The 18,543-nt window shown below is 49.8% G+C and overlaps 2 protein-coding genes across 2 annotated transcripts in view; one reads left to right on the top strand and one right to left on the bottom strand.

The window, feature by feature from the left end:
* Positions 1-17,031, bottom strand: part of Mical-like (MICAL-like protein) — a 163,384-nt gene extending 146,353 nt beyond the window's left edge. The window contains exon 1 of the mRNA XM_077670976.1: positions 16,786-17,031. The gene's annotated coding sequence lies outside the window, so the exon portion shown is untranslated. The remainder of the gene's footprint in view (positions 1-16,785) is intronic.
* A 192-nt stretch (positions 17,032-17,223) lies between these two features.
* On the top strand, positions 17,224-18,463 carry Mrm2 (Mitochondrial rRNA methyltransferase 2). Its single transcript, XM_077670973.1, has 2 exons — positions 17,224-17,600; positions 18,020-18,463. The coding sequence occupies exons 1-2, from the start codon at positions 17,273-17,275 to the stop codon at positions 18,460-18,462; spliced, it is 771 nt and encodes a 256-aa protein (XP_077527099.1). The 5' UTR covers positions 17,224-17,272; the 3' UTR covers position 18,463.
* The last annotated feature ends 80 nt before the right edge of the window (positions 18,464-18,543 follow it).

Raw genomic sequence — 18,543 nt, 5'->3', positions numbered from 1 at the left:
GAAAGTGTGGCCTCAACGTCGTTTTCTCTGCACCGGGCTGGTTATCACGAATGTGTAACATCGTGAACAAGAACGGGAAAGAAACAGGTTGCAGGAAAAAGCACGTTGATCGGTTCGTAGCCTAAAGTTGGCGAGCTATACAAGACACCATTGCCCTGTGGCAAATGCTACATCGGCCAAACAGGACGGTGCTTAAACGACCAGCTGCGTGAGCACCGAGCAGCAGTGCAATCAGATGCGGGAGCTGGACATTTGGCGGATCATTGCCTCCGCTGCAAATGTGTTCCAACTTTGATAACACAAAATTCTTGCGCAGCTTTCGTGCGCTAACTGACAGAAATATTCGAGGCCCACAAAATCAACGAGGCGGAGAGATGTATCAGTACCCTGTCACTGGCAATATCAAAGAAGGAACTTGGCCGAATCATGCCTGGGCTGTTCGTCCAAGGCATGATTCGGCCCATCCGTCACGAAGGAAAAATGAGAGCAGACTCGGCGGCGCCGTTTTCAGCCAAGTTGCGGCACGTCTGCCGCGGGCGGTTGGGCCGAGGCGCGAATCGGCGCCAGGCGCAGCACCGAATTTGTGTGGGGCGCTCTGGCCCAACAACACACACACGCATACAAAAATGAGTGGTTAAAGTCAGAGACGTGTGGGTTTTGCCCGGGCTTTAACGGAATAAACATAACGACGTGTTGCGCCGCTGTCCTCTCCCTTTCTCGTGGAGGAACCCTCCTCTTTGGCTTCTTGGCGCTTGCCGGTTTTCATCTGTTTTTCTCTAATTGTGGGGCCGGCGGCGGAGCGAGGGGGACGGTTGCGCAATGTTCGCCGCATGCGGAAGAGTGGCGGCAGCGTCTCTTTGCAGCTGGTTTCAAACACGAACGTCTTTCTTCCGCTACACTCAAGCGCGAAAATGTTGGCCTGTCTATCTATCTGTCTGTGTCTGTCAAAAAAAAAAAATAATTTATCATTGCAACTTGATATCAGGTCCCGCTGTATACATGGTAACTGCAGGGATCGTCGCCAAGTTGCTTTATGTATATAATGTGCACTCTCTACAACTGGACAAAGCTCTGTCCAGCGATTCAGCCGCTCAGCCAAAAGTTAAAAGAATTTTTCAACGAGAGCTTCATATCGGCAGAATATTCCCTAGCTACAAAATCTGGTACCATATTTTTATGAGCATTGTTCAGCAAAAATAAGAGATTAAAGATATTTGAACCCAAACATAAAAACGATAGTAATATTCGCACTGTTCTTTTAATGAAAAACAGACGTAGTGTAATTTTTCAAACAGAAAAAAAACGCGTTAAAACCAATATTTCAAACACAAACAAAAAATTGCTGCAGCTTGCTTTCGTGGGGCAAGGTTGGAGAAACAGCAGAGCTGGCGTACCCTCTCCGTTCGTCGCAGGCCCGGCTCTTGCAACTCACATGGATTTCCGAACTTGCGGCAGAAAGTTCTCCATGACCGGCAGGCCCGGACCGTTTTGTCCGCAGCCCTTCACATCTCTCCCGAAGTGGAGCACGTTAGCAGGCGCTAGCACCCACGGCAAGCGACTTCGCGAACTCTGCATCTGTAGCGCGAACTCGGCGTCTTCAGGCGCAAACGCACGTGAACTGACAAGGAGAACAGCATGCGTGAGATGATGCCACGAACGCTGGACAGTGTTCCCGAAGGTCGATCTGGCCGATGGCGGGCGTTCTTCAGGGCGCAAGCCCACGCGTAAGCCTGGATGATGCCAGGCGCTCTTCATGAGGGGCATGATCCCGTGCGCCTCGTGAGGAGCGTTACGCGGCAGGGGCTACAGCAGACTATCGTCGTTCGATGACATTTCAATGAGCAGATTCGCAGACAGTTTTCGTGCTGATCAATTGCTTGCTTGTTGCCATTAAGGAACTTTCATTTTATTAAAGTGCCGTTTTAGTGAAGTACCGAAGAATACGCTGCTCTGAAACCGAGCCAATCGACGAGCTACATCCCCCACGCGCAGGTCTTTCCAGCGACAAGCAACAAGACGAGCAACGTACGCAGCGCGCATGAGCCAGAACGCAGCAGGTGCCCGGCACCCGCTCTTCCGGTGCAGACCTGCCCGAACGAAACACTCAAAGCGCGGAACGCAACGGAGCCAGTAGGTACATTTTCTGCGCGTGCTGTCCCGGGTACGACGGTCCATGAAACCAACGACATCGCACCCGGATTGGTGGACATGGCCACGACGAGCGAGACGCACGGCGCACAAAACGCACCTGAGGTGACGAACAAACATCCAAATTGGATTGGTGGAGCTGACAACGGCGAACGAAATGCACAACGCACGGAACGCGGCCAATCCAGCCCACATGGGAAAAAACTCTATTTGCGACATCCTCCGACTTGGTCAGCGAACGTCACAACCGCGGAAATCACCTTGCCACAAGCAATAAAAGACGGAGCACGCTCTTCAACCCTACCTAACATACGAGCTCTCCGGCACCAGCTGCTATAAAGAGCCAGCGAACGAACGACATCACACTCGTGCAGGTAGGTCCGTCAACGAGCAACGACACGGCCAGCGAATGCGGCACGTCCGAACCGGAACGAACAAGATCCCCAGCACCCGCTTCTCCGATTGAGATCACCCGACAAACACCATTTCGTACAGGAGGATGGAACCGCGAGCAAGCGGACTCGGAACGAACCGAACGCTTTTGAGCCTGCTTGCACGGGAGAGATACCGATCTCAGCATTCTCGAAACAACGAGAAAGACGAGAGCTTGAGCGACGACACGGACACGGCAAGAACGACAACGAATAGACATGTTCCAGACGAAGGCATCGAATGCTCTACTGATGAAGCGACACTCACGACGCCAAGTAATGTGGGACCGAACGGACGAGACGAACTATGCCCCTTTCCCCACCTCAACGGCTTCACTTGCGAGGCACCACGGCGAAACCGAGCACGCAGCCGACCAATCAGCCACGTCACTCCAAAGCCACGCCACCGCACGCTAAACGAAAAGACAAACGGCTCCTGTACCATACGCAACGCGCGCCTCAATCGAAGCAACCTCCTCAACGCGCCAAACTATGCCATCCCTGCACAAAACGGTCACCTACGCTGCCATATGCATCAAGCACGCTGCGAGCTACCCGAACACAATTGATGATGGAAGCCACGTGACTAACGCAACGCTGCCATATCAGGTTTGATGAAGTGAATTCCACGGTACGCAAAAAAAAATCAAGCCGATTTGAAATTCACCAAACCTCATCGAGACGAACGCCCTCTTAACGAAATTTCTAGTATCACGAACAAAGCATCGGGCACTCAAACTCTGAATAAGCAGACAGTGATCTGGATACGAACGGACGTCAATCTACGCGGATTCGGGTTCGGAGCAGTATTTGGAGAATATGAGCGGGCCAAGAAACGAAAACGGACAACAAACGTTGCCGTCCGAAGACACGCACAAAACCGCAATTTACGGTCACGGCCGCGCCGAGAAGCCTCGAGCCCCCAGAGAGCCCGACGCGGCCCAGGCTGCTTCGTTGTTTTATTCCTGAGAATAAGAAGAGACGCCAGACGCAATGCGAGTGCTTACGCTCCGTTTCGCTCTCTCACGTGTACGTGCCTTCGCGCAGTGAGTCGCTCTACGACAGTAGGGTGACACTGTCACACGTTTTCTTCCCGTGATCCTACCTCCTGATCTATATGTAACTTCAGTTTTTCTACTCAATTAACATTACAATTTTTTATATTTAGTCTTTTATTTGAGCTACGACCTAGCTTACAGCTAACAGTACCGATAAGTTAAGTACTCGTGAGTAAAAATTGAGTACTTATGAGTACAGATTGAGTTCGAGTACTCATTAGTACAGATTGAATACGATTAATCGTGAGTACCGATTTGTTGTGTACTCGTGTGTACAAATTGACATGAGTACAAGGGAGTACAGATTGAGTATGAGTACAAGTGAATACGATTAATCGTGAGTACCGATTTGTTGAGTACTCATGTGTACAAACTGATATGAGTACAAGGGAGTACAGATTGAGTATGAGTACAAGTGAATACAGAAGAATTGACTACTCATTAGTACAGATTGAATACGAGTACTTGTGACGTTTTTTTCACGCGTCAGACGTTTCTTCCCGTGATCCTCTCTCTTGATCTATATGTAATCCAGTTTTCTACTCAATTAAACCTTATAATTTTTTTCTACTTAGTCTTATTTGAGCCACGACCTAGCTTATAACTAACAGTACCGATAAGTTGAGTACTCGTGAGCGAAAATTGAGTACTTATGAGTACAGATTGAGTACTTATGAGTACAGATTGAGTTCGAGTGCTTATGAGTACAGATTCAATACGATCAATCGTGAGTACCGATTAGTTGAGTACTCGTGTGTACAAATTGAGTCGAGTACAAGTGAGTACAGATTGAGTACGAGTACAAGTGAGTACAGAACGATTGAGTATACTCATCAGTACAGATTGAGTACGAGTACTCGTTAGGACAAATGAATTTGAGTACAAGTGAGTACAATTACAATGAGTACGCGATGAGTACGAGTTATTTTGAGAACAGACGAGCTTTTTGAGTCTCAGTTTGAGTGAGTACATCGTGAATGAAAAAAAAATTGATTGAGTTTGAGTGAGTTCTTTCTCTTTTGCCGACCTATGTGAGCAGCAAATGCGGGCTCAGGTTTCACTGGGGAACTAGCCCCCTCTCCCCCTCGAAGAAGACGGAAAGCCGGAGCACAGTAGGTTGCTTGAAGGAATGTCCAACAGAACGTTGTACACTATTCTTCTTCTGCATAAAGAAGTGTTTTCATTTGCACTCGACCGCGTAGTGGTGCGGATCGATCGACGACGAGGACCGGAAAGTTAATTAATCGACACCTCGCTACCGCTACAACAGAAGTGTTTCGAGACACGCCTTACACATTTAAAAAAAAGTTGACTTTTACTACGACGGGTATACATGGGTTGCTTGTCGAACTGGATTGCTGTATCGACAAAAATGAAATACGCTGGCTTGAGGACTTCCTACGACTCAATATCGGCCGCCGCCACTCTTGAGGGGGCCCAGGCGACTTGCTACAAACCTTCCCTGTTCAAAGGGGTGAGCAACTACACCTAACGAGCCACTACATCCAACGAGCAGTTACATCCGAACGTATGTCAGCACGTCCATCGTGCCATTACATCCAACGAGCCAAAACATCCAACATTGGATGTACTGGCTCGTTGGATGTGTTGGCTCGTAATCCGATTCACCCACGTACCTCAGTGGGTGCGACACTGCCTCTGCACAAAGCTCCATATGGGCTTCGGCCATTCCTCCCTCCTAAATCCCAGTTATAAACTGAAGTCAGTCTCTCTCTCTCTCTCTCTCTCTCTCTCTCTCTCTCTCTCACACACACACACACACATACACACACACACTCACGCACGACACGACTGAATGCACCGTCGGTCCCTACCACGTTGTAGCAATGTTGTATCGGTCCCTACACAGAAATACGACCGCGGCGCAGCAATTAAACGATCCCCAGCGTCTCCAATAAATCGGCTCGTGCGCTTGTTTTCCCTGGAAGGTGTCGATCAACACGGCGAGAAGACATACTGCCCCGAAAACGCATCCGAGGGCCACCGAAATAGCGCAGAAGACGCCATGACGTCACCAGTCAGCCTGCCACCTTCGCCGTCTCCATGGGGTTGCTGCTCCCCCCTATCCTTTTTTTTTCTCTCTCGAACAGTATAAACGCCACGCTGTTTGTTTTCGTTCCCTGAGCTCGGCGTTCCGCCTCGCGCGGTGTATTATTCGGAGCAAAGACTACGCCGCTTGCAAGGCAGCCGGGGCCACACACGACCGACAGGTCGTTGAACCCGACTTCTCAAAGAGACATCGACCACGCGAGGGCAGCGGGAAATAGACCGGGCAGTCGGGTTGCTGTCACCCCATCAACCGACGCTTTCAAGATTCGCTCATGGGCTAACGGGCCGAAATGGTTTAAATTAAGCCGTTCAGAGCTTGGTGTAGACTCGAGTGTTCGGACATTCACCGCTGTGGACGCTACCTTGTTGTGAACAGCTTGCCCGCTGAGGGCACCTAACTCACCGCGAAAGAAATCTCCTTTCAAGGCCCCCTTCACGGTGAGTTAGGCGTGCTCAGTGGACGGATTGCTGACAACAATGTGGCCTCTACAGTGCAGCACGCAGCTTCTGAAATGCACCATAGGCCTCAGTAGAACAGACTGTTGGGTAAGTTGCTGCATTATTGGTGAAACTTAGAGCGCTTTTTAACAAGGACGACAGCGTTTGTGTGTGTGTGTTTGTCTTCTTTCTGTTGTCCTTGTTCAATCGCGCATGAAGCCCAACATTCCGCACATGGAGATCCATCCAAATGCCACCTGTGAGAAATATTCGGCTTCCCCAACTCCTGTAGGGTTTAAACGTAGAACAGAAAAAGTAAACGGAAAGGGTGTAGAGGTTAAATAAAAAAAGATTGTAGTGCTGATGGAGGAAGACCAGAGAGGAAAATATAACGTATGACAGCTAATTACTTGTATAATTTACAAAATTTAATTTCAGTCCAGCAACGCAAAAATTTGAAGAGTGGTATAACACAAACACAGAAACTTCTTCGGTGCGATGACTCGTCATCACCACGATATAAAAAAGATACCATTATCAAGCAACCAACCAACCAATCAATCAATATGATAAGGCTACAATAAAAACACAACCTGGGTTACTGACAAAAATGGCCACGCGCAAATCGCTGCAATCCGGACACTGAAATAGTTTGAAACAATAAAAAGGAAGCCACAAAGTAGCTCAGATGCACGCCTCAACCTCACCAAAACAGAACGAACTACCCTACACCGCTTGGAATACACGTAGACGGTACAAACACCCCAAAACCAAAAACAGTGCGTCCCTCTCGACATACGGAGGAAAACAACCAGAGCAGCATGCATTTAACCCACAACAAAGTGCACTCTACTGATGCGGTTAGTGCAACTGACCACCCACGGAACAAAACTAACACCAGCAACGCTTTGCACTACAAGAACAGCACTAGCAATGACCGCCACCGCACGTCAGCCGCCTCCGAAGCTTCGGATTATTCTCGCGCCGAGAGGCGAAAACAAAAGCAGACACCGGCGGCCTGCCAAGGGGACCATGGCCCGAAGCACGAACCGTTTGAAACCACCACCGCAGCAGAGACCGCGGCCGGATGTTTATACCAACGAGCGTGTATGGTGCGAGCTTTGGGCTCTTGCGAGGTGTGTGTGTGTGTGTGTGTGCTGTTCGCCCATGCGAGTCGTCCTACGCCCGATCAGCGCGCCAGACGTTTTCTTCGAGTGCTCCTTTAACTTCGTACCATATACATACAGTCAAGTTCACTTATAACGATACCGTTTATAACAGCATATCGGATATAACGATGAACAGCTATGGCACCGTCAACTTTTGTATTCTTTCTATGGTAAAAGAAACCGCTTATTACAATGCTCCAGTGCCACGATATCGGATATAACGATCGAATCCCGTGATATTGTGCACCAAAAGTGCAACAGTCACGACTCTAATGACGCGGTAGCGCAGCCTACTCAGGTAGTGTCTTCGTAGGAGGCCCAATGCGTGACACAGTCCCTCGGGGGCTTTGTTTCCGCCAAAGACATTTACCTCAGCTAGGTAAAGCACCTATAGATGCTCTTGAAAAAGATTTGCGCTAGCTTCACACGCGGCAAACAAAGGTGACCGACTGTGGCTTCTTTTCCGCAAACTAGTAGTAGTACGACCTTGCTGGCATGCGAATAAAATGTTTTGAGCTCTGTTCCGTCTTTTTAATTCGCAACCCGCATATAACAATTATCGGTTACAACGATGGGATTCCTTGGCACTTGAACTAGACTGTACGTAATCCCAGTTTTTCTCAGTCAATTAATCGTTTTTAAATCCTCAAACCCCAGCTTCTTACATTCAATACGAGCCACGACAAAGCCGACATTCCCCACCTGCAGTATGAAGAGGAGTTCCTTACGACACTTAATTACCCAAGTATTCTAAATTGTTCCTCCAGTCGAGGAGAATCTTGAAAGCGATTTCCGCGTGTGTAAAAAGGTGCCTTCGATTTGGCTGCACTCGCCTGTTCGATTTTCGAGTGCAGCGCGCGGCGCCTGCACTTTTCCGTTCGATTCGGCGACGGTGCAGGGAGTGCAGGATGAGTTCACGGCCTACCCTGCACCTCCCAGGAAGGAGGTGCAGAAGCAGACCACAAAATCGCACGACCGGTGCTGCAGTGGCGGCGCCTGCGCTGAACTGGCCGAACTAATTCTGAACTCACGCATAAAGTGCAGGCCCAATCGAAGAGACCTAAGGCATTGCGGTATACTCCACCCAGGAAACACATGGAGCGGGGGACAGACTCAGAATACGGCCATCGGATTACCCCTCTCCGCACCCCTGCAATGCGCTACTCAAAATACAACTTGTCTGGACACGACTCGAGTCCCTGCATAAGGGTTATATGAAGCAGCGCGCGGCGCGTCTCGCGCACAGGGCCGTTTCTCAAAGGAGAAACGACACAACAGCCGAAATGCTCCAACACCTGGGGCCGACTTATCTGGAAAAAGGGTTCTGAAGCGACGCGGTGATTGCATGCAAATGCACGTATTCTTGGGTCGCTTTGGTAGGCGGGAAAGAGTAGAAAACCTTGCCCAACAGACAAAGCAACACGCAACAGCTAGGGAGCGCCGCTAGGGAGCGCCGCAACAGCTAGGGAGGCTTTGCCGCAGAGCGTTTTGATGTGCAGACGCCGGACACGACTGGACCCTTGAGTCCGTTGCAAAAAGTGGAATCAGCAGAGATGTGTGCACGGGTTATCGCCGGCGTCACAAAGAGAGGCTAAGTGGATCCAGTATGCGTGCGGTGCGTCGACTCGGGCACATGCCGTGCGACAAGCCGTAACGCGGTCAAGTTTCAGCAGGAAAAAAAAAAAAAAAAAATAACCACCGCGATATGGGGACAGGGAGCCATAGAGTTAATACTACTGCTGAGAGCCAAGGCGATGAGTTACCGATATCGCCACTTATTTCATGCCACAATAAAAAAACACAAGGCGCGTCTTCTTCCACGGTTATGGCGCATGCGACACGCACGACGACATGTGAGCGGACGCGTCTGCGCGCGCGTTTCCCGCTCCGAGAGCCGAATTGGATTCCGCTTCCGCGTGCGTACATCCTGCTAGAACATTAGCGCGTAGGAAACCTGATCGCTCGCGCATATGTCTCTGCCACTGAACTCCTCCTTTCTAACCCTTACGCCCTTGCATGTAGGTAGTAGCAGAATAGGATATGCCAAATTTACCTAAATTTAGTGCGTTAAATAACAATCTACTACGCTGTATGCGATAGCCAAGCGCCACCACAACATCAACGTTGGTTTCGTTCCCTTGAACGAGCAAACTAATAGATAGACGCGAAAAGCCTACTCTCGCACAAACAATCGTAGCAGTGGCGTTTGCGTGACATATTTTTCGGCTCTCTTTTATTTTCTTGCATTCACAGCGCCGACGCGCAGCCGGCTAACACACTAGCCTTGAGAAACGATGCAGACGGGCGAAGATATAGCGCGGGTCATACACCTCTCCATTGTCAGAGGACGCGGAGGAAGAGATAAGATACACGAACACAAGCTTGACAGCAGACAAAGAAACGGGCGTAGCAAGAATAAAAAGAATGTCGTGCCGAGCACGAAACCCCTCGACGATATATATCGGACAAAGAACGTACTGTATATGTCTCTGAATGGGAGCGGCCGGGACAGAGGCCGACGGTCGACCAACATAGGTAGCAGCTGCACATGTTCTTGTGGAAGACTTCCGGTTCTCCCAGCACCAATATCGCATGCTTTGAATCGCACTGCGCTATAAGCGATGCTTTGCTAAAAGCAGGAATGTCACGCCCTCTGTAACACTTCGAATAAAAAATTTCGAGTACAGCGACTCTTGTTTCGACGTTTATTTGAACGTTTCGGACGGGGTATCGACGACCCTCGGCCGAAACGTCCAAATAAGGTTGTGTTTCTTATCTCGCCCTTTTTAAATCGGAGCTGCATTAGGCTACCCTTCCACCGACAATTCAAATCCGTGGCCCAGAAAATCCCTGCGCCCTACGGGAACATAAAGACGTTTGCGTTTGAATAGGAATCGAACCATGGCCAGTGACAGAATCAGAGTACTGCGTGGTAAGTGAACGTGACAGCACGTGAGTAAAACAACTGCACGCCAGCCACAGTAAGCTGGAGAAGCTGTCGCTTGAAGTGTGGCCTGCCGAAGTGATTTCCCACCAAAGGACGAGGAAGCGAAAGCGAGTAAGCGAACACCGAGACGCAAACGCGATGTAGCAGCAATGACGGATTTCTTAAAGGGGCACTGACACAAAAATTTAGCATCTTGTTTTTTTCGTTGCGATAAGTAGCTAGTGACCTACTTATAACCTGTAGAAACCTCATTTGCTTCAGCGTGCGACGGTTGTTTAATTAGAGGGATTTTAAATGCGGCTAGTCGCAGTTTCGGTTTCAGCGAGTGCCGCGAAACGATGGATTTTGTGTGAACAAAGCTGACCACGTGACCGTCGGAGGGATATCACAGAGCAGAGCCGCCGTAGCACTGTCGAATCCGCATCGACGGCAGTTTCTGCGAATGCCCCCACGTACTGATCTCGTGAGGCGCTTAATTAAAAAGCGACCGTGGATGTGACGCAGGCGCTGCGAGTGCAAATGCTACCGCGGCTAAAGAACGACGCGCGACGCTCGAGGCGGTGGGTGGCAAGACGCGCGCCGGGAGCAGCCGGCCGGTCTGCCTACAGGTCCGCCCACAGATGTGTTCGGCTCAGCACTGCGGCGGATATTCGAGTGCCGCTCTCGTAAGCGGTGCAGATGACAATTTTTAATCCAACCCGCCATCGCATCATTAACTCCTTTCTCATTTAAGCCACTATGGTCGGGACTTGGGGACAATTTCGTGCAGCGGTAACAAGCTATCACTCAAGCTACCTGCGCCGGCCTGGGCCACTTCGCGGCCGTGGCCGCCGCCTGCACAGCGACCGTGCGGCTAGCTCAGTGGGCTTTTCGTGCCTCCGGCGCGTTTTCGCATCCAATGGTAATATACAGTAATAGAAACAGTGCCTGGAATCGCTGTAGAACTTTGGTCGCGGCCAGCTGCCCGATGAGCTGACGAAATCACGGCGCCTCCGCCGCCAACGATCGGGTCGTTCGTTCTCGAGAGCAGAAGCTCCGCCCTCCGGCCCTCCGATTGGAGCGGCGAGCCGGGCGAGCCCGCGTAAAACGCCGGTAGTGCGGAAGCGGCAAACACAAACTCGTGACGTGTTTGGATGTTGTTTATTTACAATTGCGCGTGGTCCTCTGCTGGCTGCTCGGTTGCGTTTCGCACACTTCAAAATTGATTTTAAATATGTTCTAGGCTGTATTCGCCGCTGATATTTTGCAGATGATGTATATGTGTTCCCACCAATCTATCTCCGACGTTATCTCGCCTTCAAAATTTTGTGTCAGTGCCCCTTTAAGTATCGCTAGGGTTCCGCCTTCAAAGCAGACTTATACCCCTGCTGCACTGGCGTCCGAATGTCAAAACAGACGACTGGGCAAGTCGGTACATTGTCTTGCTTGGTAACAGCGCAAATAAAACAGGACACAAAGGGAAGAAGGAACGGACACAGCGCTGACTTACAACTGAAATTTTATTGCTGTGTCCGTTCCTTCTGTGTCCGTTCCTTCTTCCCTTTGTCCTGTTTTATTTGCGCTGTTACCAAGCAAGTCCGAATGTCATTTGAGTCAAATGTCAAGTTGTGCTGCTACACTAGGTTTTGAAATGCCATTTGGCTCAAATGACATTCGAGTCAAATGAGCACAGCGAGAGAGACATTGCGGATTTCAAATGCCATTTCTAGCACTCTCGCACGCAGCGTCTTCGATTGGCAATAAAAAAATATAATGCTTCCGTACGTAAAACAAACAAAATATTTTTGTTTGTGGACCTTTGTTACATATTTAATTTTCATACTCTCAAAACATTTGGGTCAGTTGCAAAAAAATTTAAAAATGAAACTACGCAAACAGACGCCACATTAGAGTCAAAACTGGTGTCTTCGAATTTGATATCATTTTACTGCCTTAGACTGCGCCTAAATTTGATCGTTGTATTATTGTACAAAAACGCAACGGGGCGACAACAGCGCCACTACCGCACGGCGAGCAATTGTGAAAGCTTTCAAATGCCATCAAAATTGTAGTGTAGCACGGCGGATTCTGAATGGCATTCGAAGCACCCCGTTTGATACCTGTGCTACACGGCCGCTTCAAAGGCCCTCCGAAGGCCGTTGAACCAATTGTCTATCGAGTGTCCCATTGTAAATGCACAGGGCGCACTTGCAGGCGAGCGTTCAATTGTCAATTGAAAGTCGCCGTGTAGCACAGGCATGGGTAAAATGACATTCGGACCCTAGTGCAGCAGCCGGGGTATTAGACGCCCGATAAAATTTTTATGTCCGGTGCGGTCTCAACACCGGGTTTTCCGGCTCATGGTGCCCATAGGCCTTCTGGTTTCAATAATAATAAAAAAAAAAAGTCACTTTCTAGAATCCATGGCAATGGGCGGTTACTGCAAAAAAGGAAAGCTAGAATGAAGAGCGCGTTCTGACTCCGAAATGGGCCGAAACCGCGCGACCAAGCGTGCAGCGTTGCTCAGCTGTCCGTCTCAGGACGGTGGGCTTAAAAAGAAACAGCCGCAATTTCTGTTTCAAGATCGATTCGCAAGTCATGCATGCGTCCTTGGAGTTTCGTTACATCGCACACTTTTAATTAAAAGCCTGCGCTGCGAATACAGGTGAGCAAAATGAACAGCAGCCAGCACTACACGACACCTTACAGAGAGAGGAACGTTTGCGTGTTAGCGTTGCGGATCATAATAAACTGGAAATGGGAGTGACTCGCTTAGCGAAAATTAGAAACAAAAAAAGTTTAATGCCTCGGAAAAGTTCGATTACACAGGTCACATAGTTTCAGTATAGTTTCAGGATCGGAGACAGATCACTGGCAGGGCTACTTCCATGGGCCTAAGTTAACTCGATGCCAGAGAGTCTGAAATCCGAACCACCTTGGCGCCTCACAATGGCTCGCTTCGGGACGGCGGTAATTTACCTTCCGACAAACGTTTTCTGCCCCTGCTCCGGGCGGAAGTCGTGGTGGTGTCACGTGCTTCAAGGTCGTTTTCCCCGCTGGCTGCCGATGAATACTTTTCTTTTCGATTATCGGCACCACCGGGGTAACAGAGTGGCTACCGAGATATCCTCCCATCCACCCCAACCTAAAGCCCCTTCATCACGTCCATCCACGGCAGGGCGGCGGACGAGAGCAGCAGGGGTTTCCCCAGGCATCGAATCAAGGGGGGGTGTCTCAATGGCTCTGGGGGGGGGGGTTCATAAACTAGAAAAGCTGTTTTTTTATCCCAATAGTTAAATAATAGACGTCTGTTAACCAAACGCTCATACCCGTGACGTACGTTTTTCATTTTCTATATATATATATATATATATACACCTGAGAGGCGGTGCTTTCTATTCAATCTAAGAAAAAAAACAAATTTAGAGAAATTCATTTTTTACCATGAAAGGTCCGTATTCAGTTTTTTTTTTTAATTTCTCGCCATTTTTCAACGTATAAGGACATTTTCGAACTTGTTACCAGGGCCAGTGACGAAATTTGAGTTCTTGAAACAATGTTTAGGTAGTACACGAATTATGCAGCACTTATAAATCAGGCACCGATTGTACGCTCCCGATTTATTAAAACGCCAGGATTAGCTTCTGTAGCGCTTCGCGTCGCCAAAATGCCCATTTTAAATGTACATGCTGAAAGAGCATCTGCAAAGATTACGGTTGTAAACAAAGAACGGCATCGAATCAATGAAGAAAGTAAATTATATGTGTGTTTACTGCACTTAGTTCAAGTCAAAGGTGGCCTCAGTCGAAGTAATTCTGGGTGAGTGCCTGTCGATATATGCTTTGCTCGTAGCCTCAAACCACTTTGCCCCTTTCCTTTGAAAGCCTTTTTTGTGTGCACATACGAACTTGCCACGAGCTGTCGAAAAAAAGGAAATAAATACGTGCAACGCTAACAGCCAGCTCGGGGGGCGCACTTTTGTTTATTTTGCCCGAGGCTACTGCCAAGAATAGCAGACAGGCAGCCCGCGCATGCGCAGATCGATACTGAAAAAGGTCCATACAAGGACTGACAAGAGTGAAATTTGGGGATTCAAGGGGGGGTGTCCGGAAAAACTAGGGGGGGTTTACACACCCCCTAGGGGGGGTGTAGGGAAATCACTGGAGAGCAGTACAGAGTAGAGCTCCCTGCGGGAGCTATATACAGGAACTCTATACAAGAACCCTGTACAGGAACTATATACAGGAACTCTAGTACAGAGAGGTGGGGATTTATACATTACCCAGAAGGATCTCGAGAACCCCCAAAAAAGATCCCACATCCACGAGCACCCCGAACGGGGAGTTTATACACACACCCCCAACAGTTCCCTACACCACCCCAAAACTGAAATTCTGGATAAACACCTGTGATAGGGGCTTTACCCTAGCCGTGAGACGGGACTAGAAATAGGCGAGGACCGAAGACTCGAAGGAGAGAAATTCGGTGGCAACGAATGGATTCGGACCGTAGAGGAAAGGAGCATTGGAATATGAGAAAGGCGTCCTCTTCCACTTGACATAGATAGGCTGATAATGACGGTGGTGATACAGTATGCCTGGCTTCATCAAGCCCGCTATGTTTTGCCATCCTTGCACAATTACACGCCGTAAATTTCTCCCCAGCTCGTACGTCGGACTGTGCGCCGTGCTGCATGCGAACCGTGCGTGATAATCCCCTTCTCCCACTGTCCGTGGCACGGGAGATTCACCGCAGACTCCCCGAGAACCAAGCCGGCATTGGTTATTTCTATGGCGTGAAGAATCCTCGGACTATCCACGGTCGACTTAAACTGTGCTAAGTTCCCGTGTTGGTTTTCTCTCAAGTATCAGCTGTGCAGCAACACGGAATCAGGCGCTGCGGATCGCGATGCTGTCACAGAGGCAGCCTTTTTCTATGCCTTCCCCTAAAACGCCCGAAATAAGCTGGCCTGATCCTTGCTGGACTTTTTTTTTTGCGCGGGAAAATGAGACCCGTTGAAGTCTTCGTTCATTCAGGGAGAATATTTCTCCCGCGTACGCCACAATTACGAAGAGAATTGACATCGTCGTTTCTCTGTCGTATCAGCGTATCAGGCCTTCCTGGATACGTTGGAGCAGGCCACACAAGTTCGCGTAGTTAGTTTCGAGCTCAAACCACGGGGCTCAGCACTCATTCTTCTTTTTGTCTACGAACGTTTCTCGCTTGTCAATGCTTGCCACAAACAAGCGCCCAGAGAATACGGAAACATTTAGGCCAACTTCCGAATCGCGTGGCAGCGCAGCACGATAACCAACGGTTTACGTTTGCACTAAAGATATGAATGTCGTGCCCTACGTTCACCTATCAGCTGTGCGATATGTTACACAGGCCTATTTTCTGGTTCTGCTGGCACTTTACCATTTTTCTTTTCCCACTAGCTCCCAAGTGCATGCTATACGCGCACTAATCAACTTTCCCAATATTCCCAAACGCACCATTTACAATATCCGCGCATATTCGTGGTCTGCTTTGCGCACGCCGGCCGGCCTCTCCTACCAGCGTGCCAGAAAGGAACGCTAACCGTGTCCCTCTTGCTCGTTCAACCAAGGCAAACAATTACGTGCATACGTGACGCTACTGCGCGATTCTTCCCTCAGCCACACGTCACACGCGTCAACGCAGCGACGACTGTCAACACCGGCGGTCAGCACACTGCCGCCTTTAAAGGAGGCGTTGGTCAGAAGCATATCAGCGGCGAAAAACCGCCAGTTGCGCCTGCGGCGTGAATCATGCACGCGGGAACGACCTTGAGTGGTGATCCCCGGAACGGCAGTGAACGACACGTTTACCGTCGGTGTTGAATAAACGACGAGGAACGGAAGACTGTTGAACGGTACGTTCGAACGTGTACTTCCCTCCTCCCCCACCCCCCTTCAAAGAAAGAAAGAAAAAAAGAAGAAACTGCGGCCAGTTCGTCGTAAACGCCCCACTGCACACCCGTGTACGCCCTTGGACGGGGTTGTAAGTAGACGTGACTGCGCATACGCTAATGAGGAGTCAGAGGTTGTTTCCAAGTGTTACGCAAATAAAAAAAAAAATTAGTAGCCTCAGGGGCTTCTTCGAGACGTCCCCTCGAAGCGCGGTGGTGCCAAATGCTTCCGACGTCTGACATCTCAGGTGCGCGGAGTCCCGAAATTCTTCCGCGACCGCGAAGCGAAAACCGGAACCAAAAACGTGGAACCGCGAATGCGAGAGGGAGAGACTCGCCGCTGGTCAACAGCCGCCGAGGTGAATTGCGAGCAGCATCGGTCACGAGTGGCGATACCGCCGGAAAAAGAAAAGGAAGCGAAAATGGTTCGGCGGGCATTCATCAGCGGTAACGCCTGCTTCGTGGTGTCCACGGCGGGGGCGATTACCGTAGGCCGCCACAGCGCCCAGCCCCGCCGGAACCGGTTAAAATGGAAACATCGCCGCTTCCGCGGCGGCGTATTCCTTTCATTGGCTCGCGGAGCTTAGTACAAACAAAACTCGATCGTCCCACTTACATTGCCGTCGATGCGAGGCGCTCTTTTTTTCCCGTCGTCTCACGGAGGACACAACGCACAACACGGCAACTGTCGACACTCACTCATGTCAGTCGCTCGCCGGTCGCTCGGGCATGGCTCACATGTTGCACATCAAAAGTGTCACGCTGAAACACATGGTGAACACGTAAATCAAGAAAACACGCTCGCCGAGCACAACACACGCACCGGACGGCACCACCGCACAAATGGCCAATGCAAGCGACGTTAGCGCCGCCTTTCAGAAAGTTCGCAAAACTCCTGTAGCAGACGGCTTTATCTGACCTCATAAACAAGCCCTAAATATAACACATTACACAATTCTTAAAATAATTTTGCAGATTTATTATATGTAAAGTGCGCTTTAAAAGGTTCACGTAATCATAACTTGTTACTGTCACGATCAGGTACTGAGTGAACGAGCCGACACGGGGATAAACACAAGCCAGTTCAAGCCACTTCCATTCTCATGGAAGCTTTCGTCGGCTCGGCAAAATACGCTGCTTCGCAGAGCTTGCGGCGTAGTTTACATGCGAGCGCCGCGCAGTTGAAATTTCAGCCGCAGAACTTGAAGGGCAAAAGCAAAGCATCTCAGGACTGGCTCACGAGGCACCTGAACGACCCGTACGTGCAGCAGTCTCGGTACGACAACTACCGCGCGCGAAGCGCCTACAAGCTCATCGAAATCGACGATAAGTACAGAATCCTGAAGCCTGGATACACCATCGTAGAGTGCGGAGCTGCGCCGGGCGCCTGGACGCAAGTCATCGTTGAAAGAATCAACTCTACAGGAAAAAGTGAGAGGCTTTGCTTAATTATCTACCGACCTCGTGTGTTTCAAACGAGATGCACCCTGCTTGGCGTCATTTAGCTCGCAAGAGTACCCCGTTTTAAAAATGGCTTGAAAATATGAGAGCTAATGTCGTTCACTTATTTACTGTTATTTCTTTCTGTGTCAATTGTACTGCCGAAATAAGTGCACGCATACCGCTGAAGAAAATTTCTCTAGCGCATCCATGATACAGCGTTTAACGTCTGGCGTAAGAACGAGTAGTAAGCAGGCAGCCTTGTCGGGCTGACCTACAAAACTGTTTACTATCGTGTTTCTAGCGTCAGAGGTTTCTATAGCGTGAGAACTGTGCACGCGTCGTGAAACGTAATATAGAAGCATAAACGAACCGATTGTTCACACATCCACCTGGTCTCACTTTTTCAGACGGCCTTTTGCCGAAGGGAACAGTGATTGGCCTGGACATTTTGCCCATCGACCCGATTCCCGGTGCCACCTTCCTGCCAAACACGGACATCCTCAAGCCAGAGTCCGCAGCCAAGATCCTGAAATGTCTCGATGGCAGACCGGTGGACGCCGTCATCAGCGACATGGCGCCGAACGCCTCTGGAGTGCGATCGCTTGACCACGACGCCATTGTCACCCTTTCGTATGCGGCACTCATTTTCTCCTTCCGAGTTCTCAGCATTGGCGGGTCTTTCCTCTGCAAAATCTGGAACGGCAGGGAAGCGACCAAGCTGTCCGAAGATATCCGGAGGTTCTTCCAGTTCGTCCACTATGTCAAGCCGCCTGCAAGCCGCAAGGAGTCGAGCGAAATCTACATCTTGGGCCGGCAGTTTAAGGGTGCTGAGAAACAGGAGTCAACGTAACTAACCCAGTAGCAAAGTAGCGTGCAGGCCGCACAAATCATCCGCTGCACCAAGTTAAACATTAAAAGACTCATCTGCCAA

Source organism: Haemaphysalis longicornis, unplaced genomic scaffold (genome assembly GCF_048455015.1).
Source record: "Haemaphysalis longicornis isolate Haplotype H1 unplaced genomic scaffold, Haemaphysalis longicornis Haplotype H1 scaffold_5, whole genome shotgun sequence".
Lineage (NCBI taxonomy): Eukaryota > Metazoa > Arthropoda > Arachnida > Ixodida > Ixodidae > Haemaphysalis > Haemaphysalis longicornis.
Note: the sequence above shows the minus strand (reverse complement) of the source record. Positions and strands in the feature narration are given on the sequence as shown.

Excerpts from the sequence above, each read along its gene's own strand:
- Mrm2 (XM_077670973.1), top strand. The coding sequence starts at position 17,273 with ATGGAAGCTTTCGTCGGCTCGGCAAAATACGCTGCTTCGCAGAGCTTG. Across the intron at positions 17,601-18,019 it reads AATCAACTCTACAGGAAAAA|ACGGCCTTTTGCCGAAGGGA; the intron begins GTGAGAGGCTTT and ends TCACTTTTTCAG.